The sequence below is a fragment of the Neltuma alba genome, unplaced genomic scaffold (assembly GCF_004799145.2).
Source record: "Neltuma alba isolate B1F8T4 unplaced genomic scaffold, ASM479914v2 tig00011543_pilon, whole genome shotgun sequence".
Lineage (NCBI taxonomy): Eukaryota > Viridiplantae > Streptophyta > Magnoliopsida > Fabales > Fabaceae > Neltuma > Neltuma alba.
In genome coordinates, this window is record NW_021636205.1 from 176,641 (window position 1) to 203,112 (window position 26,472).

Genomic DNA, 26,472 nt, shown 5'->3' on the forward strand with positions numbered 1-26,472 from the left:
TGCATTTCTTTATTTATAATAGATAAATCAAAACAAAATTTTTCTCACATATTTATTTTGTATTTAATAAATTATAATTAAAAAACTATTTATAAATCATCACAAACAAGTGCTTATAAACACCTTTCCCCCCAACCCCCAACCCAAAAATTAGCAAAAAAAGATATGAATTACTTTAGCATGATAGCCATTGGTACTGGCATGTTGGCTCCGCCTTGTTATTAATTTCTTTCAATGCAATTAGTAACTTTCATTTCAGGCAACATATCATATCATAGTACTTCTTTAGTCCTTAATATAGGATTCAATTCTTGAGTTAGTTTTGATCTTAAATATAAGATCCATTTATTATATTTATTAATTTTCTCTAAATTATCCCTATGGATACTTTCTCAACTATAATCAAGTAGAAGAAGGAGATGAGGTATTAAGAAAGATGATTATGGTGTTTTAGGAAAAATGTGTCACTTTTCTTATAATTAACTAATTTACCTAACTTCATTAATCTAATCAAATTAGTTAAATGGGTTTTATATTAAAGATCGGAGGAGTATCATGTAAGACTTTGTTTATAGTTTATAAATAGAGTCTTATAAATAGGATGAATATAACATAATGACGAATTTAATATTAAAAACACTGAGAAAAACAATTAAAACCAGAATGGAGAATTGAATTAAATTTTTTCTCACTATCAAGTGGAGGGAAAACGACAAGAGAAGTTGTCTTCAATCTTCATCCATGAGCCCTATCGTATTGAGTCATTCGCTCGGTTTCTTTTACGTATTTCACAGTTTTGGATTTTCAAATAAATGCATCCTTCTTCTTCTCTCACTCCCTCTTCGTCTTTCCCTCCAACACACAGACACAGATCCCTCTCTCTCTCTCTCTCTCTAAATTCTTCTTCTTCTTCTTCAAACCAACCAACAATCGTCGTCTTCCTCGCTCATCAGACTGAAACAACAATGGAGTTAGCGATTTCAAGCTCTAAACTGTTCTGCGTTTTCGCATTTGGATTCCTCGCTCTCAATATTTTCACGGATTATGGATCCAACGCTCAGCAGATTCCAGATGATGAAGGTACTTTCTTTTCTTAAACCTCACTTTCATTCTTCCATGGAATTTCTTTTCCTCTCCGGAATAACACTTAGACGATGAGAATTTTGTTTTCCTTGACCCTCTCCTGGATGGATTTTCTGATTCTAAAGTTCCTCCGTTTGGTTGTTCAAACGAAGACGCATTGAAAAACTAAGTAACTGCTGTAGATTCCGAATCGGGGCACTTCCATTTTTTGTCTTCAGGTTCAAGTTGGTGAAAACTGTAGCGATTCAGTTTTCTTTTTCCCTTCTATTTTGGATTTTGATTGGGATTTTCATGGAGAATGATAAGTTTGAGCATATAATCTTTCTTCAAAAGATCTGCTAGATTATACAGTGAGATTAAAATTTTCCTTTTCATGGAGTTTCTGCACCTAACTTAAACAGAAAATTTTATACTTTGTTTTTTTTTTTTTTTAACTTCTCTCATGTTCATGCATTGCCAGCCTGGACACTCAATTCTGTGTCTTTTATATATTTATTTTTCATTTAGACAAAAGTGTATTTTGACAAAACTTTATCTTGATACCTTAATTTTATAGAGAGTCTTTTTCTTTAATCAAATAAAAGCTCTAATATTAAAATTTTAAATATTTGCATATTAAATTTAATTTTTTAAAAATAGCAGTAAGATATAAACTATAAAAATATCATTATTCAAGACTAATAGTGTTGGAGTTTGAGGACCGAAAACATATTGGATGAAATTAAGAGAAAATTAAAATTTTTATATAAAGCTAGAGGTTTAAAATTGCACTTTTATCATTTATTTATTTATTTTCATGTTTTTTTTTAGAGAATGACACAAAAAGAAATTAAAAATTGTAAATCCCAAAGTTTGGTAACATAATTTTATTTAGTATTGACAATTTTAAATTTGCAAATGATAACAAATTTTTGTTGATATTTTTTATTTGACATTTACAAATTTTTAACTTCTATTTTTGTCATTGTCCCTTCTTTTTTAAAGGTTTGTGTTTTTTCATATATCTAATTATAAACATAATTTGCTGTAACTTTGGGAAGGTTGCAGTGATTTGAATATAATTAAAATTACTGTTGATTGTTAATTTTATAACCTTGTTCTCACATGTTACTTATAAGAGGGTACACCTCTTGCATTGTTTAGGGAAAATTCACTTAACGGCTTAGTTTCTATTATACTACTAATATATAAGAAATATTCAAAAATTGAAATTGCTCTAAACGAGTACGCAGATTAATTCATTATTTTTTCCCAAAAATCATTATATATGCTTTCCAAAGTTACAATTTGAGTTTCTCCCCGGATGTTATAAGAGTATCTTCATTTGACAAAAAATGATTTTAGCATATATTTGTAATATCGTTGGAGGTTGTATTACGATTATAATATTAGAAAACCGGGGGTGATAGTTTTAAAAATCTATAAAATTATGTTAATTTTTTTAGTTATTTTGTAAATTATAGATCTCAATCACCATTTTTTACCCGTGGGAAAAATTTTAATATCTTGTTCTCTTTCTTCTCTCTCCCCCATGCCTTTTCTCTGGTTAACGCATCTTCTGCGTCACACAAGAAAATTATCAAATTCCAAATTTTTTTGTTTTTCGCAACAATTCAAATTCCGAGGTTACAATTTGAAAGTCATATGCCACGTTGGCCAAGATATAAGTTTAAAAACAAGAAGAAAAAGCTGGGAGAGGACAAATAGATGAAGTCTAGGATGGAAAAGAATTACTCCCATACCATATGGTTGAGAGAAGATATTTTTTAGTCCTATTAATAGGGGACTGAGAAATTTTTTTTTTGGATGTATAATTTTACCTCTAATTTATTACTATGTTGATTTTGTTTATATAAAGTATAATGTATATTAATTATGGATAAAATCAAACAATTGTTAAGTTTTAAATGAGAATTAATGAAATTTAAAGTTTTTCTTAATCTGTATGAAACATGTTGAAAATAATTTATAAAAAGGACTAGAAGAGTAGTCATTATTAAACGCCGGTGGATATCTCAAATTCTAAAAAAAAAAAAAAATACTGATCCCTCTCCTCTTTGATATGAGAGATTTTTTTTTCCTAGGGTGAGGATTTATTATTTAAAAGAGCAATAAGAATCTGTCTGAAATTTGTCGTATTATTTCCATTTTCACATCCATTAGTTATTTGTTACTTTTTACTGCATCAGGTATTTATATTGTCTAAAAATTGTTCTGTAAAAAAATTTATTTTTGTATATATTTATTTTTTTTAAATTAATTTTAACTAAATTTTTATTTACATAATTTAATAATTTGTATTTTATAAAAAAAATATCGGACGAGGAAATACCAGTACGAAGAAAGGATCATTATGGCATGACCGAGCAAGCGGAAAAGGAAATGGACAAGTTGGATTAAACAAGTGGGTTTAGTAATTAATGCAGAGGGACATATGTGTGGGACATTTAATTGAGCCATGTGGCTTCGTAGGATTTTGCCTTTTCTGCTTCATCTCTCTTTCTATACGCTTTTTTTGCCCTTTTGACTCATGCTTCTAAAAGTTTATTAATTAAATGCTATTATCATTTATTTATTATTTATTCGTAATTCTTATTTGATTTTTATATGCTTCCATCTGTTTATTGGTTTGTTTAATTATAATGATATGATGTGACTCTGCTTCTTAATTAGGGATAACACAGCATGTGATTTCTGCCTTCATGTTTGGACATTATTAGTACTGGCTTAGTTTAATTTATGGATAAGTCTTTATTAATATTAGGTTTTTAAATTTAAACGAGCTTTATATGCTCACAACTCAGTCACAGACAAAAGCAAATCGATAAATTATATCGCCAACCAAACATGACTTAGTCAAATCAATTACAAAAATGTTACATACAAATATTTATATATATAATAAGATGGTCGGTCTTAAAGATGGATTGATGCTTTCATTTGTAAGATGCTCCAATAAGAGTTAATTAGAGATTAAATTTGATCATAAATATTCATAAACTAATATATAATCTAATATTTTGTAGGTGCATTAACTAATTTATTTGATTTACCTAATTAGTAAATTAAGTACTTTTTTGCCATCAAATTAATTAAATAACTCTTATATAAATGATTAAAGAGAGGATATCAAATAAAATTAAAAGTATTATGTGTTTTAATTTTAATTCATAACTGTATTTTAGCTTTGCATGGAAGAGAATTTTAATCCTGGCAGCTAGATTTGCCTTCGTTAATGATATAACATGAATCTTGACAAGGAAAAGTTTAGGAGAATGTTAATTATATTACTCCCATGTTAATTATCAATAGCGTATTTTGAAAGCCGTAAGATCACATCAAAACTAGTGAACAAGTTTTCAAACAGAAATACGAACATGAAACAAGATTATTTATAAACATAAAGCTTGAGATTACGTCTTGATTAAGCTTAAATGTATATATATGATACTTATGTTGGAGTATGAGCATGTCATTAATTTTAATTAAAAGCTAAACTGTGGGTTAACCCCAAGCTGTCCCACGTGATACACTTTGACTTTGCTTTATCAACAAAATTTAGGAAAAAATTATTTATAGCTCCATGGTAAAACAAAAAAAAAAATTAAATGCCAACAAGTGTCACAAATTTCATTTAATATTTATAAGTCATTTTCATATTCATAAATCAGGCTGCATCATTTATAAGTCAAATTTACAAATTAAACTTGTGAATGTTAAATCTTCTCGAACCAATTAGTATTAAATGAAATTTGGGAGATTTATCCTTGTTTAATTTTCTTACTCGGGACCTATGGATACCCCCCCCCCAAAATTACTGGTGTTTTTGAAATTAAAATACAGATAATTAATTAAGTTCTGCTTGATTGATGCTTGATTTATTTATTTGGATACAGTGAGAGCTCTGCAAGCGATATCACTGAAAATGGACTTGAATTGGAAGGTGAAGCCAAGCTCTTGTATGGATGGAGGCTTCAAAAATCAGAGCATTGTAGGAGACGACATTATTAGGAATGTTACCTGCAATTGCACTTTCTCCACCGGAAAAGTTTGCCATGTTACACATATGTAAGTATATATAATACTTCTCGGGTCCTAAACATAAAAAATGGGTCTTATATTTAGGACGGGAGGAGTATATCCTATTCTTTTTTCCCCTCTTTTAATATTAAGATTCAGGAGCATCCTCTGTTAATAATAAAAACTAATTTTTCTCAAAAGATGGTAGATCTCTATGATTATTTTATTGATTTATATATTTTATGACAGCCAGCTAAAGGGTCTTAATCTATCCGGAGTTATACCAAGTGAATTTGGTAATCTTACCCAACTGCAAGAACTGTAAGTGATGTTTTTTTTTCAATTGGTTTATATAAGTACAGAAATTTAATGTGTATGTGCTTGAGAATTTGATTGTGAATTTATGAACTAAAACTCTTAGTATGGAACAGTGATTTGACTCGCAACTATCTGAATGGCTCAATCCCAAAGAGCTTTGCTAAACTTCCTCTTGTTATATTGTAAGTCATCAAAACTTATGAAAATCCAATCCCTACTTGACAAATGCTTTAATTATACATTCATTTCTTAAATTTATGCTTCAGATCCCTTTTGGCCAATCAACTCAGTGGTCCAATTCCAAAGGAAATTGGTGATATTTCAACTTTGGAGGAGCTGTAAGTGTAATTAATTCAATCAAGAATTCAATTTGAGCTTCTGAATAGAGAAGTGATTTTATGGTTTTGCCGTTTTTCGCATTCTGCAGTGTGTTGGAAGATAATCTGTTGGAAGGAACTCTTCCTTCAAGTCTTGGAAAATTGAAGCAATTACGCAGACTGTAAGAGCATAATTTTCTTTTATCTCCTTTGCATTGTAATGAATTCCATTGTTGCTACAATTATAGGTTCATGTTATTGTTTATGAACTTGCAGGCTTTTTTCTGCAAATAATTTCTCAGGGATGATACCTGAAAGTTTTGGCAATCTAAAGAAACTAGAAGATTTGTGAGTGTTATATGATTTAGCTCCTCTCTTTCAGTTCTATTTTGTGTTTGATCTTTAAATTCTGAAATCTCTTCTTATATTTTCTGCAGCAGGTTAGATGGAAACAACATGTCAGGAAAATTACCCAGTTTTATTGGCAACTGGACCAATCTTGATAGATTGTGAGTCTATTTTGCTCTTACTCATTTATGATTCTTTCCTTGGTAAAGAAGGCACTAGTTTAGTCACTTTTGATCCTTCCATGAAAAATTCATATGCGAAAGTGACACAGTTTTAGATCATCAATATACCTGTATATCTAATCTAATAAATTTATAAAAATTCACACTGTTCACAAGTTATGAACACTATTTTAATCCTTAAATTGAGCGGATCTTATTCAGTGTCACTTGTCTAAATTATTATTACAACTACTTTTCCTGTTAGAGATTTGCAGGGAACATCCATGGAAGGCCCAATTCCTCCAACCATAGCTTTGTTAACAAATTTGACTCAGCTGTGAGTTACCTGTTCTTCTGTAATTTGCAAACTCTCCAATGGTTTTGGAATTTAATCTACAACATACAACAACACTTTCTGGTTACCGATGATTTTTTCTTCTAATTTGATTCAGGAGGATATCTGATTTGAATGGACAGCCAACAATGAAATTCCCTGATATAAAGAATTTGAAATCCTTGAAGCAATTGTGAGTTCTGAAACTTTGTCTGCTGTTATATGAAAATCTGATTTATGTACTTTTAAGTATTTCCAGGAAGTTTATTGTTTTTAAACTTTGTATTATCTAGGGTGTTGAGAAATTGCTCAATCACTGGTTCCATTCCAGATAACATTGGTCAACTGGAAGACTTAGTTACCCTGTAAGTTGCTTCATACTCAAATTAATTTTGCCAATCCAGATTCTCCTTGGAATATATATTTATTATAAGGTTGCAGAGATTTGAGCTTCAACAAGTTGACTGGTGGGATCCCAGATGAAATAGAACACTTGAAAAGACTAGATTACATGTGAGCATTGCTTCAAGTAACTTAATTTCTGGGAACTTTTTCTTGGCAAATAATTACTTTAATTTCTTTTTTTTTTTCCTTTTCAATTGATTGGTTATTAATTATGCATGCAGGTTTTTGACTCAAAATTCTTTGAGCGGAGAAATTCCAGGATGGATACTAAAAAATAAAAACAACTTGTAAGTACAAAACTTTTTTTCTTAAATTGTCTTTTACTCCTAGACATTAGTCTTATTCACATTTCATCGTTACTTTTCCCCTCAAATATATTTATTGATAAACGTTCTAAAGGTTAAAATGAATTATGGGAAAATAAACTTGTATATGTAACTTCAATCGTTTCTCTCTTCTAGGGATTTATCATACAACAATTTTTCAAAGACTTCTGCTAAGATTTGCCAGTCCAAGGATGTGTAAGCGCCCCCCCTCCCACCTCTCTCTCACACACACACGCACAGCCATTAGGAAACTTCTGATACTGACTCCTTATTTTTGTTGCACAGAAACTTGGCTTCGAGCCTCTCATCTTCAGCAGGGACCTCGTAAGATTGTAGTTATGGTCATCCTATTACAATTATTCTGAATCATTCTTGAATCATGCATTGACGCTAATTATTCATCTTGCAGAGTTACTTGCCTGAAAAAGGACCTTCCTTGTGGAGGAAAACCCAAGTGTGAGTGTTCTAACTTCATACTAAAATGTCAGACATGCGATATTCTTACAAGAGAAAATCCTGAATTGAAGCTTGGATGTTCTATTGATTCTTATTGATGCGAATTTTTATCAAATCGTTACCATATATGCAGATCATTCATTGTTCATAAACTGTGGAGGATCAGAAATGGATGATGATCAGGGGAATAAATATGACAGTGACCTTAGTCCGGAGGGTATCTCATCCTTTAGTTCTTCTGAAGACAAATGGGCTTATAGTAGCACAGGAACATACTTGGGAAATGCAAAAGCTGATTACATTGCCAGAAATACATTTTCTTTGAACATTACAGGTCCAAGCTTCTACCAAACAGCTCGCCTTTCCCCTTTGTCCCTCAAGTATCATGGCCTGTGTTTGCTTAATGGAAACTACAATGTCAAACTTCACTTTGCTGAGATTATGTATCCTAATGACCAAACATTTAGTAGCCTCGGGAGGCGCATATTTGATGTCTCAATTCAAGTAAGTGTTCCAATGTTGAATCCTGATCTTCTTTGCTGATTACAAGTTCTAGTAAGAAGAGTTCTGAGAGGTTGAAACTTTTGTGCCAAAATCTTGATAGGGCAGGAAATATTTGAGTGATTTTAACATTATGGAGAAAGCTGGTGGCGCTGGTAAAGGCATTTTCAGGGATTTCAATGTTGATGTGAAAGATAACACATTGGAGATCCATTTTTACTGGGCAGGGAAAGGAACTACAGCTGTTCCTGATAGAGGTGTATATGGACCTCTTATATCAGCTATTTTAGTAACCCCAAGTGAGTAAAATCTCGTAGTCATTGGTCCTGACCCTTTCTAGCTTTAAACAAAGTAATTTGAGCCTTTTGATTTTGGCATGAATCATTAACGTTTTTACTTTGTCGCAGACTTTGATGTTCCTTCAGAAGGGCTTTCTGCTGGAGCCATTGCTGGAATTGTCGCCGGATCATGTGTGTTCCTCGTACTAATATTGCTTGTCCTTCGAAAGACGGGTTTCTTAGGGGGGAAAGATCCAAAAGACAAAGGTGACAAAATCTGAAATAGTAAAGCTTATCAATTTATAATTTGGTTTAATATAGTAATAAACATGTTAACAATCTACATGATTTTTGTGAGTTGGTTAGTAGTGAAACTGTTGTTTATGTTTGGTTTTGATTTTATTTATATATAACCTTGTGTGTTGCAGAACTATTAGATCTAAAAACAGGTTATTTCTCTTTAAAACAAATCAAAGCTGCCACTGATAACTTTGCCCCAGAAAATAAGATCGGTGAAGGAGGTTTCGGACCAGTGTACAAGGTAACTTGGGATATATTTTATTTATACTCAAGCCATACTAACTTGCCCATCGAACTTATAAACAAACAATATATTTAACATATATTGATTGTATTTAAGAAAGATGATGGAAAAATTGAGACTAATGAATTGGTTGAATTGTAGGGTTCACTTTCAGATGGTTCTGTCATAGCTGTGAAGCAACTCTCCTCCAAATCAAAGCAAGGAAATCGTGAATTTGTTAATGAAATTGGAATGATTTCTGCTTTGCAACATCCAAATCTTGTGAAGCTTTATGGCTGCTGCATTGAAGGGAACCAGTTGTTGTTGATATATGAGTATATGGAGAATAATAGCCTTGCTCGTGCTCTTTTTGGTAAGAGTTCAGATCATTTATAGTTTATAGTAAATAAATTACTCTATAAAGGGATAAAAAGATGGTTTTCACTTTTCATACACTCTTACTTCCCTGCATTACTCTCTTTTTTGTTTTGCTACCATATAACTGCGTATTCAATAGATGCTCTATTGATGACTTTGAGTGGTATCTTTATTTTCTTCATTCAATTTCTGCGAAGACAAAATTTAGTTGTAGTTTTTAAGGATTGTTCTAATTCATGCATATGATTGACTAATGTGAAATAAGTTCTTAGTATGTTACAATTTAATTAAAGGACCTGATGAAGTAATTGATGTTCTTAGGTCGCCCAGAGCAAAAATTACACTTGGATTGGCCTACAAGAATGAAAATTTGTGTAGGGATAGCAAGAGGTTTAGCTTATCTTCATGAGGAATCAAGGTTGAAAATTGTACATAGAGATATCAAGGCAACAAATGTCTTACTTGATAAGGATTTGAATGCTAAGATCTCTGACTTTGGTTTGGCCAAGCTTGATGAAGAAGAAAATACTCATATCAGCACAAGAATAGCAGGAACGATGTGAGTATTCTGCTTCATCTTTTCTTCTATCAGTTGTCAAATTTGGTAGATTATTAGAAGTTTCTTGTCTTTCTTTTGAACTGATTCTAGGGTACTATATGTTCTCTTGTTAGTGGTTATATGGCTCCCGAATATGCAATGCGAGGCTACTTGACTGACAAAGCAGATGTTTATAGCTTTGGAGTTGTTGCTTTAGAGATTGTGAGTGGAAAAAACAACACAAATTACAGGCCAAAAGAGGAGTTTGTTTATCTTCTTGATTGGGTTAGTTACACTTATCTTTTGCTCAATATGTTCAAAAGACTTTTGCCCTTCTAATTTTCCATGTGTTCATCAATTTTTTGGGCAAAACCGAAATCAAACTAAAAGAACCCTTGCAATAATTAAAAAGCATTTTCAAGAGCTGATAAATTGTCAACTTCGTGCAATTCTTTTTGATATGATGCAATGTAATCCTTTTATGATATAAAAGGGATATAAATGTAACGAGAAGAAATATTATAATGGTTCCCGAGAGACAAGCTTTTTCAATATGGCCCCTCGTTCTCAATGCCTTATTCAGTTTGGTCCTTTCAATCACCTGAAGTCACCATCTTTTTCGTTAAATTTTACTGGTATTGTCTCATTTTCTAGCATATCAAAGAAGAAGCAAGGATACATTTTCTCCATAAATTAAAGGTTTGATTCAATTTCTGATGACTGCATACTTTCATGTAATTGAAGGCCTATGTTCTTGAAGAGCAAGGAAATCTTCTTGAGTTGGTGGATCCAAGTCTTGGTTCAAGCTATTCCTCTCAGGAAGCCATGAGAATGCTAGAGTTGGCACTCTTGTGTACAAATCCATCTCCAACTCTCAGACCACCCATGTCCTCCGTTGTTAGCATGCTTGAAGGAAAATCGCCGATCCAAGCACCGGTAATCAAGCGCCTGGAGGGGAAACAAGATGCAAGATTCAAAGCCTTCGAGAAGCTATCACAAGACAGCCATAGCCAAACCTTTGTTTCTTCTGAATTCTCACAGGAAAGCATGGAGCAGAGAGTTCAGTCAATGGGCCCATGGGTTGATTCCTCTGTTTCTCTTCCAAGTAAAGATTGCACTTCATCTGATAATCTTCTTAGGAATTCTAATGTGTAATCTGTTCAAAAGATGGTCTGAAAAACTTGTAAGGGAGTAGATATTGGAAGAGCGATAGATAAGCACGCAAATGGAAAGTCAAAAAGAAATTTTCAGTGTAAAGAAGAATTTTTTCATGTATGAGTTACTCTATCATTTTCCTCATCAGAAATACTAAGAGCATGTTTGGTAAGCTGAAAATTTGGTGAGGGAAATGAAAATTTATGACTTTCCATAGGTGGGGCATGTTTGGCAAGCAAATCTTCCTCCAACCTATTTTCCGACTGCGCTACATTTTCCAGCCTATAAGGGGAAATGGGTTCCCACCCATTTTGGTGGGAACTGATTTTCAATCGTGCGCGGGAAAATTGCCAAAGACCACCTCACCCTTCAAATTTGAATAAAATGCTGGCCATGTGGTTCATAACTTCCATGGAAAGTGTGAAAGCTCAAAGCTGGTTATATCCCTTTCAAAGCACCATCAAATCGGATATATACGCGCGCGCACACGCACATATAAACGTCAAGCATACTTTTCTTTGCTGCAACGTAAACGTCCAGTCCCCCCCCCCCCCCAAAAAAAAAAAAAACCAAAAAAAAATCCCAAGTTATTGTAACCCCCCCCCCCAAAAAAAAAAAAAATGTTAGGGGCATATTAATGGGGCAACATAGATACTCTGGACATTTTAGCTTTCGGTCCAAGTTATTAATTATTGTAAAATGCATATACCTCCCAAACTTGCATTTTGCAGTATTATCATGCATCCGATCGAATATATATATATATATATATATAGAGTGGGGTGTGTGTGTGTGTGTGTAGTGGTGTACTGCTTCATTATTAATACTGAAATAGTACAGATAGTGGCCAAAGAACTTATTCTAATATGTATTTATGGTGCTGATTTTTTTTTTGTTTACTCTGTTTTTAGTTAAAAAAACAGAGTTGAACAGAGGTAAACAACTTTGAATTTGATGGGATGATATTCAAACTTGCCACATAAAATGTGAACTTGCTTATGTGATATTAAGTTCTTTACTGTATAAAATGAAAATTTGTTTGAGCAGGTTCAAATATGATGCAAATAAATTCAATTTTTTTAACAAATTCAAATTTAATTTCAGAAAATTTGAATTTGTTGCATCAAATTCAAAAATCAAAATTTGCTTGCTAATTTTTTTTTGGTTATATTAGAGTTTAAATTTTCCCGGACATAAATAAAATTCTTTTTTGAGTTTGTCTTATTACATTAGAAACTGGGTTTAGTGACTTTTATAATATGTCATTTGTCTTATTTATATTTAAATTAAGAAAGATATGCTTACTGGAAATTGACCTTTATAATAATTTTGTTTGTATGAGTTTATTCATGCTCTGTTCAATACTTAGAAAAGAGGGGCAAATAGAGTTTACTAGAGAGAGAGTTGTAGTTCTTCAGTTTTTTTTGAAAAACTTGTCAGGGAGTAGATATTAGAAGAGCGATAGATAAGCATGCTAATGCAAAGTCAAAAAGACAATTTTCAATGTAAAGAAGAATTTTTTCATGTATTAGTTACTCTGTTGCATTTTCCTAATGGGAAATACTAATAAATTCATACATGCAAAGTTTTCTTTTGAAGCATGATAGGAGCATTTGAACAAAATTCTTAGAGATTTCGAAGTAAATGGAACATCAATATACTAACTGAATAGATGTAATAATTTCTTTATTATTTTTTGGTTTTCTGAACTAAGTGTTCTGATTTCAATGAAGCCTAAGAGAATAATAACAAATTTCTATAACATGTTTTGTTAGCTCGAGTTATAATACTCTTCCGATTCTAAATATAATATCCTTTTTATAGTATGCATAAGAGTTTTACATTTAGGACTAGAGGAATAATAAAATCCAGATAATTTATAATCATCGATTTTTGGATCTATTTCTTTGTTTTTCTTTAATGAATGCATTTAAACAAATTCCAATTCTGCTCACTTTTTCGTAGGTTTTTCAAATTATTCTCCACAATCTTCGCCTAGTTTGAATAATTAATCACTTAATTGGTTTCTCTTTTTACATATCCGTACAAAAAGAAAGGTATTATTCGACTGGAACTTTTTAGTGCAGATAGTTCAAAATTTTACCAATTTCATAATTGTGGAACCACAATTGTAAAACCACAATCGATTTCATTAACATTTGGATCCATCATCCGTATGCCATATATGCAATTTTCAACCGAGAAAATAATTTAACTCTAGGGGGTGTTTGGATAGAAACCAAACCATAGTTTCAGAAGTGCTTTTACGGATTACAAAGTAAATATGTGGAGGAGATTACCTCGTTTTACGGAAAAGTGCTTTTGAAACTATGATTTTGGGTTTCCCAAACACTCCCCTAATCTACGACATTCACATTGTGGGCTCCATTAAAGCCTCGAATTTATTTTTATTCCATCAAGTCATCGACGAATTTGACTCTTGCTGATTATCTGAGATGAATTTATCCTATGAAAGAATTATTTTTTTTAAAAAAATAGCCATTACATGACTAAATTAGAAAATTCTTTTGACAAATCACTAACAGATAATTGATACAGTAATAACTTGCTAAAAAATATAACAAAGGCATACAAACAAATTTCCGTTAAATTTCCCAAAATTTGGCATATTTTGTTGCTTGAAGGAACGGCCTGAATGACTTTTCAAAGCAAGTCTTAGCTTATTAGATAAAGTCATCTATATGGATTACATAATAATTTACTGATAATCTATGTCTCCACAACAAGTAAAGCATAGGGACAATCCCTAAGGTGTGTTTGGTATAAGAGATTTGGGAAGAAGGGGAGGAAAGGAGAGGGATTTTAATCATTTCTCCTTGTTTGGTAACACACAAATTTTAAAAGGGGAGGGAAAAAATTTTAAAACTTTCCCTCTCCTCCCCTCCTCATCCTCCCCTCCAAAATGAGGACGATTTAGAGGGAAATGATAATATTTTGTCATATTATGACTATTATGCCCATATTTTGTCATGTTGTGACTATTATATCTATATTTTGTCATATTGTGACCATTATGCCCATATCTTAAATAAAATAAGAACAAAATTGTCCATATAAAAATATTTTCCCCTCCCCTTCTCTTTTTTTTTTATAAATCCAAACAAGATACTATTAAAATCCTTCTATTCTCCTCCCCTCCCCTTCCTCTCATTGAGCCAAACATACCTTAAGAAAGAAGATGGGATCACCAGAACAACCATTGACAAATAAGGTCACCTAATGAGTGATACTCAGGCGGTGTCAAAAGTCAAAATATGAGAAGATCGAGAGAGAAGTCGCTGTCAATTTCAGAAAATCCAGTTTAGAGCATACTACCAATAATTCCCTGGTGTACCCTCGAGAGGGTGTGTCTGGTAATCAGTTTGTTCTGACTGAATAATAATTTTGACCAAAACAATAAAAGCAATTTACTCGAAAATTACAAGATCACTTTTTGATTGAGTTGCCAAACAAACAGTAAATTTTAACGTATAGGATTCCACCTTTTTGTAATCAAGAAATCACAAACAATGATAGATGCCGATGAAATGCGCCGCCACACGAGGAAAAAAGAAGACAAGATGATGGAGCGTAGAAAGAACCCAGATGGCGTTGAATTTTCAAGTAAATTTTCTTTGACAACCAAAACGAGTCAATCCATACAAGTATATTGATCTTTTTAATAATATTGGTTTTAGCAAGAGAGAGACGGAATTAAAAGGGTTGAAAAACCACCCCACACCTAACTAAAGCTATATGTATATAACTTAGCAACAAATTAGACCTAGCAGGTGAAAAAATAAAATAAAATAAAATTAAACAAAGAGCAGCTGCATGTGCCCTATCATTTCTACACAATATATCAGATGGGGTGACAAGTTCATATCGTTGGACTTCTGAATTTCAGTAATGTAGTACCTCACCTGCAACAGAACAAAATTCACTTTAAAAACGAAGAACTTTCAACACTAATGAAGGCCTTTATATTCGTCAAATAATAATCGTACCTGGTCTTTGAGCTTCCAAGAGTGAGCTCTAGATCATCTGATCCGATATCTTCATGAATCCTCTCTCCTTCCCATGGCTTCACTAAACCTGCTTTGCTACTTCCAAAGGCAAATTCGTCCGAAACTACTTGAGCCATTGGAATATCAGCAGTGTGATCAAAGCTTGCAGCTATAGCTGGAGAACATGTCCCACTTTGGCCGGGAGTCCACATGTGGGAACCACCACCAGCTAAAACCTCATCCTTGGAACCAAAAGGCTTTGAAGAGACCAGGCTGAATGTGGGAGAATTAGGGCCACCTTGGGGAATCCTAATCCCAGCAAACCATTCTGGGTGAACAACCTGGCGACCGGGACTAGGAGGAGTGGAAGAGGGAAGGAAGGGGTACTGTTGTCCAGCCCTCCCAGGGCGAGTGGACTGCTCGCCCCAGTCAGCTTTGGTTCGGGGTGTTCGGGCAGTAGGAGAGCTCAGTGGAGGGGTGACAGGAGCACTGATGGAGCCACTATGAATGTAGAGATGAGGGAGCTTGGAAGATGAGGCTGATGATGACCCTGATGAGAGATTTTTGAGCCATGGAATGAGGGAGCTGTTGTCAGAATTAGGATTTGCAGCAAAGGAGGATGAGCGAGGGCTGGGGAACGAAGAAGAGACAGGGCTCGGATTGTACGAAGCACAAGGACTTGGATGGTAAGACGAGCATGGGCTGGCTACTGCAGAACCACCAACTATGTCCATGCGTTCCAAAGGCTTACAACCCTGGATGTATAAAATATTTTCAGTGAATAATCTAGACTTAGCAAATTAGAGCATGATAAAATCTAATATGATTGGTATTTGTAAAACAGAGACATATCATTTTAGTCACCACATAGATATGCACCAGACGATTAGATTATATATGTATTTCCTAACGTGATTTTATTGATGATGCCAAAAAGGACCCCTAAAACATAAAATAATGTCGCCAATGGACTTGCTTTGAGCCTTTAAACCACTACTAATGGAGAATGATCAGGCAAAAGCATATACATATGTGTGACTTATAGCCTAATTTCATTCACAATTCTGGCCTTCCATTCACCCATCCCAGCATTTCCTTAAATTCTAGATTACATCGTATTGTAGCTACTCAAAGTCTGGAGGTACTTTCCCAAAGCTACATAGCCTGTCAGAGATGATATCATGGGGGTTGTTTGGCGATGTTAAGTTGACACTCGTTTAAAACAAATACCCCCTCTGTATTTATAAGAAACAATTATACTGGCCCGAAGGTAGTAACTTACAACTCAAAATATATCAGACTAGTCAATCTAATACACAATCATTTGTCTAAATTGTATTCTCTTTGGCACAAAACAAATTAAATGCTTGGCAGTTGTCTATGTATGAGTGACATCTTTAGCAGCCATGATTTTTTCCCCAGTCAAGATATGTTCTTCCATCCCTGGTTGTAACCGCGTCTTATTTGTCAGTCAATTTTCACACAAGGATAACAGTTTGCTTTTCTCTTTCAAAATTATATGAAGTTGTTTCTTTTGATATACTACCTCCGGTCTTTAATATAAAAACTTGTTTGACTTTTATCTTAGTTCTAAATATGAGACCCCAATCCATCTTATTTATCATATTTATCCATTTTTTTTCAAGGTAATCCTTGTAATAATAATAACTCTAGCTAATACATTTGATTAGCAAAGATATTTTAGGAAAGACAACACCACCTATTCAATACAAATAACTAACGTAACTAATTTTCTTAATTTACTCAAATTAGTCAATTAGCTTTTATATTAAGGACCGGAAGTAGTATCATAAAAGGCCTCAAGCATATGGTGATAGATCATAGGGATATGTGCATCCCATCCAAGGACTATGATACCCTGGGATTCCCATCCAAAGGTGAAAAGTACTCTAACCTTTCTGGAGTCCAGCCCATATTAATTAGCAGTGATTAGCTGAACTGAGATAATACCTCAAGCAATGAATGAGCTTCTATAATGAATGACAGGTAAACTACCCGCAGCAGCAGCTAATAAATTCGAACAAAGGCAGATCAGTAATTACCTTATACAAACAGTTGAACACCAAACTGTACAAATATTCTTATAACTGTCAATTGTGAAATTTAGACAAAATAAGTTTTTATGCAATGCTATTTAGGAAGGAAATTCTTTCAATTAGAAAGAAATTTCGTCCATTTCAATATATTTGACGCTGAAAGTAACCTTCCTTAATCAAGAAAGTTACTAAAAAATTAAGTTGGATTTTAGGTCGTAGCAAATTATGATTATATTTTATGACAAGGATATCCTTACATTTATTCTCTAGTATTATTTATACATTCTCTTTACCCCTAAAATAAAATATTAGAATGAGAATTATTTAGCAACAAAATCAAAATCCTAGAGTAGTAGAAAATTATACGTACATATCTATTAACTTCGTTACCACCATCTCTTACTTGAACAATATCTGAATTCGTTATGCAAGTTAGACTGAATTATTACAACAGTTATTTACGTGTAGTATCATGCATGTAGCTTTCCTGCTGCCAAATTGCTTTGCTAGTAGAGCATTTCTTGAAAAAATATTAAAAGATAGCATTTGGGGAAAAATCCTCAACCAGCATCCGTGGATTTTAAAATATATAACAGATATACAGCAGAGTTTAGTCATTTTAGACCAAATACTTAACGTTGTGCCCTCTATACAAATATCCCCACTCTTTTCATCGAAAATGATTTTCTTTGTAAACGAAAAGTATCCTAGAATTAAAACAACTTGAACTTCTATCAAGGTATGGTCCCTATGTTCCTCAAAAAAAAGGTATTGTCCCTGTAGCCTACAGGGAACTCTTTGTTTGGGAAACGTCATCAATAAAGGCAGTGCATAAATAAAACTGCTAGTCTGCAACCCCACAAAAGAAGAAAAACAATCACAGGAACTTAGGAAAAGGGACTACCCAAATCAGAGTGCCAGTGCATTGTCTGTAAAAGCTCCTGTCACGTTGCAACAAGCGCAGCATACAACCAATTACAACAAGGAAAATACCTGACCCGGCAAATTTACCCCTTTATGTTCTCGAATTCCCAGGCTCAGGTAGGAATTTAAGAAAATCGTTTTGTCAAAATATGACGGGCATTTTCGTCTCCTCGAGATCTATGCCGGTACGCCCTTCAGAGTTCAGTCTCCATGGACTCTTACGAGCCATCCAAGAACAAGAAGATAGAGAATCTTTTGTGCTTCTCGCTCAAGGGCGAGAGGCAGCTCTCGATCAGATCTATCATGCGCCGGCGAGAGGGGAACAACAACAAAAAGAAAGAATCTAGCCCGAATCATATCATTAACAAAGACTGAAGGGTAGAAAACATAGCATCGCCGTCACAAGCCAACTAGACCGGCTTTTAGCCGATAGGTGACCCCAGCATGTGCCATTGCAAAGGCCGCATGCTAATAGATACGACGGTGTGCCCAGACTAGCTCATATAACAACTGAACTAAATCGATGTTAATATAACCAACGGAGCTAAGATTGCTATAATGGATTATAAACCAGACCACATTCGGGGCAGAACTAATGCAGCTCTTTGATCCAATGGTTTAACAAATGACACAAAAACAAACAGCAAAACAAATTGTAAAACTGCAAGCTTCAACAATAGGAGCGGACAATAGGAATGAGACTAAGTACCTTGCGATATGTGGTACCATCAGGTTCAACAGTCCAACCAGCCTCGTTGCAGAGAGCCTTCAGGACTTCATTGTTGTCGCAGTGCTTGGGGAGCTTGTAGTTGCCATACATTCTCAGACCAGCGAAGATCTTCGCCGCTATGGCTCTTCGCCTCCTCTCTCTCCTCTTGTTGTTTTCCCTCTCCCTCCAGGTTGGTAGCCTGGTACCAGACGTCATCTTGCTCGACGAGAAAGCTCTCAGACGGAAAATGAGATACGAAAACAAACTGGAAGAGCGTAAATTGGAGGTATAATTGCCAGAATTTTTAGCGGCGGAAAATAATCAGAAAACAAAACAAAACGCTTCACGCGTCGGGATCAAAGAATCAGTAATGGAAAAGGAAAGCCCAGAGAAGCTTGACCGAAAAAACATTCAAATACAAACCACAAACCCTGCTATAGTCAGAAATTTACATCAAAACGACATGATTCAGCGGCTGAAGCACAGCTCACTGATTCACAGCTCCAACACGACGAAGCCACAAATCGGAGCAACACGGCAGCGGATGAAGTAGATACACAGCTCAAATCGGAGGACTCCAGATCGGAAGTAGATTCGGAAGTCTACGCAGCGTTTGATGGGGGCAGAATCCAAGCGGTGCAGATCTACGCAGATAGAATTCAGAGGTGGATTGATTGAGATGGGAATAACATGTTCGCCGAGAAACTGCTCGGAAAACAGGAAAAGGTATCGATGAGAAAACCCGGAAAATGTGAAGGGAGAAGCAGAAAACTCATTGTGGGTTGGAAAAAATGAAGGGATTTCAGAGAGGCAGAGGGTTGGACTAACATGAGCAGAAAGTGAAAATGGCCATAATTGATACTGAATTCACGGTAATGCCATTCAAGCATCCGTTTGTGTGTGAATCAGACAGAGAGCGAGAGTGCGCGCGCGCGTTGTGTAGACTCTGGCTCGAAGCGTGTGCTTCACACGGTGTGACTAGACTACGTGCAAATGTTGACTGACCCAAATTGTGATCAATGTCTTGAAAATTAATTACTCCTCCTATTCTTAATATAATACATATTTAATTAATTTAATTAGATTAAAAATTTTAATAAATTAATTAATTATAAAAATATAATATTTTTTTAAAATATCATAATTATCTTTATTAATATCCTCCCTTCTTACTTACTTGATTATAGTTGAGAGAATATCAATAGGAATAATTTTAAAAAATTGATAAATATAAAAAATAAGTCTTATATTTAGGATCAAAATTAACTTAATAATTAGATATTATATTAATGACCGAAGGATATTTTGTTATTCTAATTTTTTCCAATTATAATTTATAACTTAGTTTAGTTGAATAGCTGGGAAAAAAATAAACTTTAATTGAATACAGCTAAATTTCTATAATTTTTAAATTCAATTATTGACTTAGATAAATACTAGGGCTGCACATGGACAGGGCTAGGCAGGGTAAGACCCTTGCCCGATGCACAGCCGGAAAAATGAACGGGTTGAAAAATTCAGCCTATTGTCTGGCCCTGCCCATGAAAAGTCCTAGTAAGTTCGGGCAGGGCAAATGTAGGCTGGGCAGGGCGGGCTTCTATACCCAGAAAATCAATATACTATATCATTTAGGGAAAATGACATTGAGGTCCCACAGAACCAAAAATACAGCAAAAAGGTCCCCTGAAATCCTATAATTTTTCTGAAGTCCCAAAGGGACTTAGATGCAATTTTCAGAATCTGGAAATTACCCTCTTGCCCTTGCTTATGAGATTCGAAAATGCTGAAAGGAGATTACAGCCTCTGTTTTTTGTTTGACCGGAAAAAGCTGAAACCCTGTTGTGCTTTTGTGCTGCTGGAAATCCGGTGACAACCCATCGCGGTGCTCAAATTCCCCTCACAACCCGCCGAAAATCGTGAGCCTTCGTGCTGGTTGGTGTGTGTTGTGATTTAAGTTGGGTGTGTAGAATGATAATGGGTGCTCTGTTTTTGGGTTGTTTTTGGGTGGTTTTCTTCTGTTCTGACATTGGTTTAGTGGCAAAGGAAGAAAAAGATGAAGGTTAGTGAGGGTAGAAACCCTTAGCACAAATGGGACTGTGTTGTCAATCAGGCCGCGATTGTTGTCAATGTGTGCCGCTACACTTGTCAATGTAGCTCTTTAAGTTGTCAATAACAGTTGCGTGCTTCTTGATGCAGGTTTAAGTTACTGATGGTATTTCAAAGCTTTTGTTTTTGGTTTAGGATTCAGAAGTTAATGAATGGAAAAGCTGTGTTTTTGGTTGGTGTGTGTTGTGATTTAAGTTGGGTGTGTAGAATGATAATGGATGCTCTGTTTTTGGGTGGTTTTCCTCTGTTCTGACGTTAGTTTAGTGGCAAAGGAAGAAAAAGATGAAGGTTAGTGAGGATAGAAACCCTTAGCACGAAATGGGATTGTGTTGTCAATCAGGCCGCGATTGTTGTCAATGTGTGCCGCTACACTTGTCAATGTAGCTCCTTAAGTTGTCAATGACAGTTGCGTGCTTTTTTATGCAGGTTTAAGTTACTGATGGCAAGTACATCTGGAAAACATCTATTTTGCTTTGTTCACATAAGGGGAAAGTTTATAAATGATGGAGAAGATAATATGAGATATGTGGGAGGTAGTGTAGAACAACCAATGTAAAGGAGGGCACAAGTTATGAAGAATTGAAGGAAATTATATCATCAATTGCTGGAAAAAAAAAGCAACTCATTTCTTCTGAAATTCTCAGTTGTGTTTGATAAAAAAACTTTTGTGGAGTTGGTAGATGATGATGGGGTGGAACATTTGATAAAGTTCAATGAAGAAAGTGGTCATGTGTATGTCGAAGAAAATGAAAATGAGGACCACATAGAAGCAACAAAGGATAATACAATGGAGGAGCAAGATGTGTAAGTATAGTTGAACAAAACTGTAAATGGGTGTGAAGGGAATTTTTTGTAAATGGATACACACCAATAGTTAGTTTCTCGTAATTACATGCAATCCCTGTGTTTTTTTGGGATGGGTTGTGAAATAGGTGTAGTTTCATGTATATGAAGGTGTAAATGAAAGTTGACTATGAATTGGCATGTTAGATTCTGCTGTCATTTAAGTTGTCATACCTGCACCCTGTATTGTCATTAGACCTGTTATGACTTATCAATAGAGCACTGTCACTTGTCAATTAATTTGCTGATGTAAGTTGTCAACAATATGAATTCAAGTTACATAACTTGTTTTAGTAACATATGATATTTTCAATCACTCTGTCATATTATATTTTTGGTTATTTGTCATATATAATCATTATTAATGAAGTGTCAATGGTGGCACTGTGACTTGTCAATGGTGGCATAGTGACTTGTCAATCATGTCCTTAAGACTTGTTAATGGTGGCGCTGTGACTTGTCAATGGTGGCGCTGTGGCTTGTCGTTGGTGGCACTATGACTTGCCAATGGTGGCACACTGACTTGTCGTTGGTGGCACTATGACTTGTCAATGGTAGCACACGGACTTGTCATTGGTGGCAAGATGACTTGTCAATCATTGCATCGTGACTTATCAATGGTGGCACTGTGACTTGCCAATGGAGCACTGTGACTTGCCAATAGAGCAGAGTGACTTGTTAATTGAACATAACTCTGAGTAACACCTTCTGATTAATTATATTTTAATATAAATATTACTTAACATTACAAATAAATAACACCTTCAGTTGTAAAAATTTTGAATATCAATTGTTAATATCCACATATTCATTTGTTATATCACTTGTCATTAACTAATGTTATATTATTCTGCATATAAACTTTAGCCCATTTCACTTTGTTGCTAATTTTGTCCTCATTGGCAAACAACTCTGGCTTAACAGCACGCAACATCGTATGGAAACAGTTCATCTGCAAAAAAAAAAAACACATAATCAAAAGGTTTTACTAACAACACAGCATCCAGTGACAAGGGACAGAGCATATTGTGACAAGTAACATAGCATCCAGTGACAAGGGACAGAGCATCCAGTAACAAAAAACAGCATCCACTAACAACTAACAGAGCATCCACTGAGAAATGACAGAGCATCCAGTGACAACTAACAGAGAATGCAGTGACAACTACGCAGGCTGCTGTGACAACTATAAGAGTAGTCATTGACAAGTATAACAGCAGCAAATAAATACACACAGTCTGTGTTGCCATAAAGTGTTTGGGATTGAAGTGCCCTTTATTCGTCCTCTTTTTCAGACGCAATCATTAATATGGAAATAGAAATCCCCACAAAGGAATATGGTAACCACTACAGAGCATACAATCTTCACAAATACTTTGAACTCCAAGCAAGGCATATCAACTATTCAGCCTCATTTTTGTAACTTTAACAATCCACCGTGGTGCTCAAAATCCACTCAGTGTGCCACCATTGGCAAGTCACAGTGCCACAATTGACAAGTCACATTGCCACTAATGACAAGTCAGTGCCACCATTGACAAGTCATAGTGCCACCAACGACAAGTCACAGTGCCACCATTGACAAGTCACAGCGCCACCATTAACAAGTCTTAAGGACACCATTGACAAGTCACTATGCCACCATTGACATTTCATTAATAATGATTATATATGACAAATAACCAAAAATATAATATGACAGAGTGATTGAAAATATCATATGTTACTAAAACAAGTTATGTAACTTGAATTCATATTGTTGACAACTTACATCAGCAAATTAATTGACAAGTGACAGTACTCTATTGATAAGTCATAACAGGTCTAATGACAATACAGGGTGCAGGTATGACAACTTAAATGACAGCAGAATCTAACATGCCAATTCATAGTCAACTTTCATTTACACCTTCATATACATGAAACTACACCTATTTCACAACCCATCCCAAAAAAACACAGGGGTTGCATGTAATTACGAGAAACTAACTATTGATGTGTATCCATTTACAAAAAATTCCCTTCACACCCATTTACAGTTTTGTTCAACTATACTTACACATCTTGCTCCTCCATTGTATTATCCCTTGTTGCTTCTATGTGGTCCTCATTTTCATTTTCTTCGACATACACATGACCACTTTCTTCATTGAACTTTATCAAATGTTCCACCCCATCATCATCTACCAACTCCACAAAAGTTTTTTTATCAAACACAACTGAGAATTTCAGAAGAAATGAGTTGCTTTTTTTTCCAGCAATTGATGATATAATTTCCTTCAATTCTTCATAACTTGTGCCCTCCTTTACATTGGTTGTTCTTACACTACCTCCCACATATCTTATTATCTTCTCCATCATTTATAAACTTTCCCCTTATGTGAACAAAGCAAAATAGATGTTTTCCAGATGTACTTGCCATCAGTAACTTAAACCTGCATCAAGAAACACGCAACTGTCATTGACAACTTAAGGAGCTACATTGACAAGTGTAGCGGTACACATTGACAACAATCGCGGCCTGATTGACAACACAATCCCATTTCGAGCTAAGGGTTTCTATCCTCACTAACCTTCATCTTTTTCTTCCTTTGCCACTAAACTAACGTCAGAACAGAGGAAAACCACCCAAAAACAGAGCATCCATTATCATTCTACACACCCAACTTAAATCACAACATACACCAACCAAAAACACAGCTTTTCCATTCATTAACTTCTGAATCCTAAACCAAAAAACAAAAGCTTTGAAATACCATCAGTAACTTAAACCTACATCAAGAAGCACGCAACTGTCATTGACAACTTAAAGAGCTACATTGACAAGTGTAGCGGCACACATTGACAACAATCGCGGCCTGATTGACAACACAGTCCCATTTCGTGCTATGGGTTTCTACCCTCACTAACCTTCATCTTTTTCTTCCTTTGCCACTAAACCAACGTCAGAACAGAGGAAAACCACCCAAAAACAGAGCACCCATTATCATTCTACACACCCAACTTAAATCACAACACACACCAACCAGCACGAAGGCTCACGATTTTCGGCGGGTTGTGAGGGGAATTTAAGCACCGCGATGGGTTGTCACCGGATTTCCAGCAGCACAAAAGCACAACAGGGTTTTAGCTTTCTTCCGGTCAAACAAAAAACAGAGGCTGTAATCTCCTTTCAGCATTTTCGAATCTCATAAGCAAGGGCAAGAGGGTAATTTCCAGATTCTGAAAATTGCATCTAAGTCCCTTTGGGACTTCAGAAAAATTATGGGATTTCAAGGGACCTTTTTGCTGTATTTTTGGTTCTGTGGGACCTCAATGTCATTTTCCCTATTATTTAACTAGTTATTTATGTTCTTCTAGATATTAAAATGGTAACTTGACCTTAATTTAGTTATTAGCAATTGATATATTATGAAACAATATTTTATAGTTGCTAAAAGGAGTAAACTATGAAAAACCAAAATGTTATTAGTATACTTTATTAAACTTAATTGCTTTTTTAGTTTTTAAAATTTCTTAACCAAATGTGAATATTTTTTTCCCATAACTCCTAGATGCTCATAAGAGTATGGATCAATTATACAAATTGCTAATGGTCATAATGTTTGCATTAAAAAAGAGAATGGTTATACAAATCACAGTAAATGATAACACGCTTACTTTCAAAATCATTTGAAAATAAATAAGTATAATAAATATTGAATATTAATGTAACAGAGTGTTTGATTCAGGAGATAAATATGAGACAAATAAAATATATATAAATAAAATTATACATATTTTTGCAGGCAGGGCCAAATGGGCAGGGTAGCATACCGTGCCCGATGCCCAGCCCTGCCCGACAATATGCCCAGCCCGAACATGCCCAATATATCTTTTGGGCCATTTTTTTTAGGGTGGGTTGGGCATTTTTTTGCGGGTCTGGGCGGGCATAGTCGGCCACTGGGCTCCTTGAACACCCATAATAAATGCTATCCTTCTAATACAAAAACTAACCAACTAATTTGTTAATATTAAAAAAATTAGTTAAATTAGTTATTTATAATAAGTAAACGTTATCTTCTCTAAATCTTCTCTAAAATACTCATAGCAATTATGTCCATTAAAATTACCAAGTTATGAAAATTCGTTAACATAGACAATTCCTATAAAGATTATTTGAAAGCAAAATAGATAAATATTAAAAATAAAATATATTAAAATTTTATATTTAAGATCAAATTAAATCTCCCATTAACATTTATGCAAAAGACTCGAGAAATTTTTTTTTAACCAAATTCAACAAATTTCTACACACGAGTAGATTGGGCGTGATTTGAACAGGAAATTAGGGAAAATCCAATTTAATAATATGCTTGTACTCTTCTTATAAGGAATAAACAGGAGTGCAATTTTATTTCTTAGTATAAGAAACACTTTGCTTTAATTTGAAGCATTTATTCGATGGAAAAAAAATTGAAGCATTTATTATTTTTTCCATTAATACCTTCATTAAAAATAGGACAGAAATGCTACCTGAAAACACACCATTAATAAATAAACTATTTTAGTTGAAGTCTTTAGTAAAAAGGACTTGATAGATTTTTATACACAAAAAATATTTATACTTTGTAAATTTTGTACGCACGTGGTATAAATATTCTGATTTAAGTCATTCTCATTTAATAAAATTTTTAATGAGAACC

General features: G+C 34.4%; 2 protein-coding genes across 2 annotated transcripts; one reads left to right on the top strand and one right to left on the bottom strand.

Annotated features, from left to right (window-relative positions):
• Window positions 1–878: 878 nt before the first annotated feature.
• Window positions 879–11,357, top strand: LOC114714843 (probable LRR receptor-like serine/threonine-protein kinase At1g53430). The gene is made up of 24 exons (XM_028899620.1): window positions 879–1,080; window positions 4,980–5,151; window positions 5,353–5,424; window positions 5,535–5,603; window positions 5,688–5,759; window positions 5,849–5,920; window positions 6,015–6,086; window positions 6,176–6,247; window positions 6,513–6,584; window positions 6,700–6,774; window positions 6,875–6,946; window positions 7,023–7,094; window positions 7,208–7,273; window positions 7,448–7,507; window positions 7,598–7,636; window positions 7,722–7,768; window positions 7,902–8,272; window positions 8,373–8,568; window positions 8,677–8,814; window positions 8,976–9,088; window positions 9,233–9,443; window positions 9,770–10,007; window positions 10,121–10,271; window positions 10,731–11,357. The coding sequence occupies exons 1-24, from the start codon at window positions 966–968 to the stop codon at window positions 11,139–11,141; spliced, it is 3,048 nt and encodes a 1,015-aa protein (XP_028755453.1). The 5' UTR covers window positions 879–965; the 3' UTR covers window positions 11,142–11,357.
• Window positions 11,358–14,748: 3,391 nt separating this feature from the next.
• On the bottom strand, window positions 14,749–19,359 carry LOC114714850 (BES1/BZR1 homolog protein 4-like). Its single transcript, XM_028899634.1, has 4 exons — window positions 19,262–19,359; window positions 18,839–19,103; window positions 15,149–15,903; window positions 14,749–15,064 (listed from the first exon to the last, which is right to left on the bottom strand). The coding sequence occupies exons 2-4, from the start codon at window positions 19,052–19,054 to the stop codon at window positions 15,061–15,063; spliced, it is 975 nt and encodes a 324-aa protein (XP_028755467.1). The 5' UTR covers window positions 19,055–19,103; window positions 19,262–19,359; the 3' UTR covers window positions 14,749–15,060.
• Between the last annotated feature and the right edge of the window lie 7,113 nt (window positions 19,360–26,472).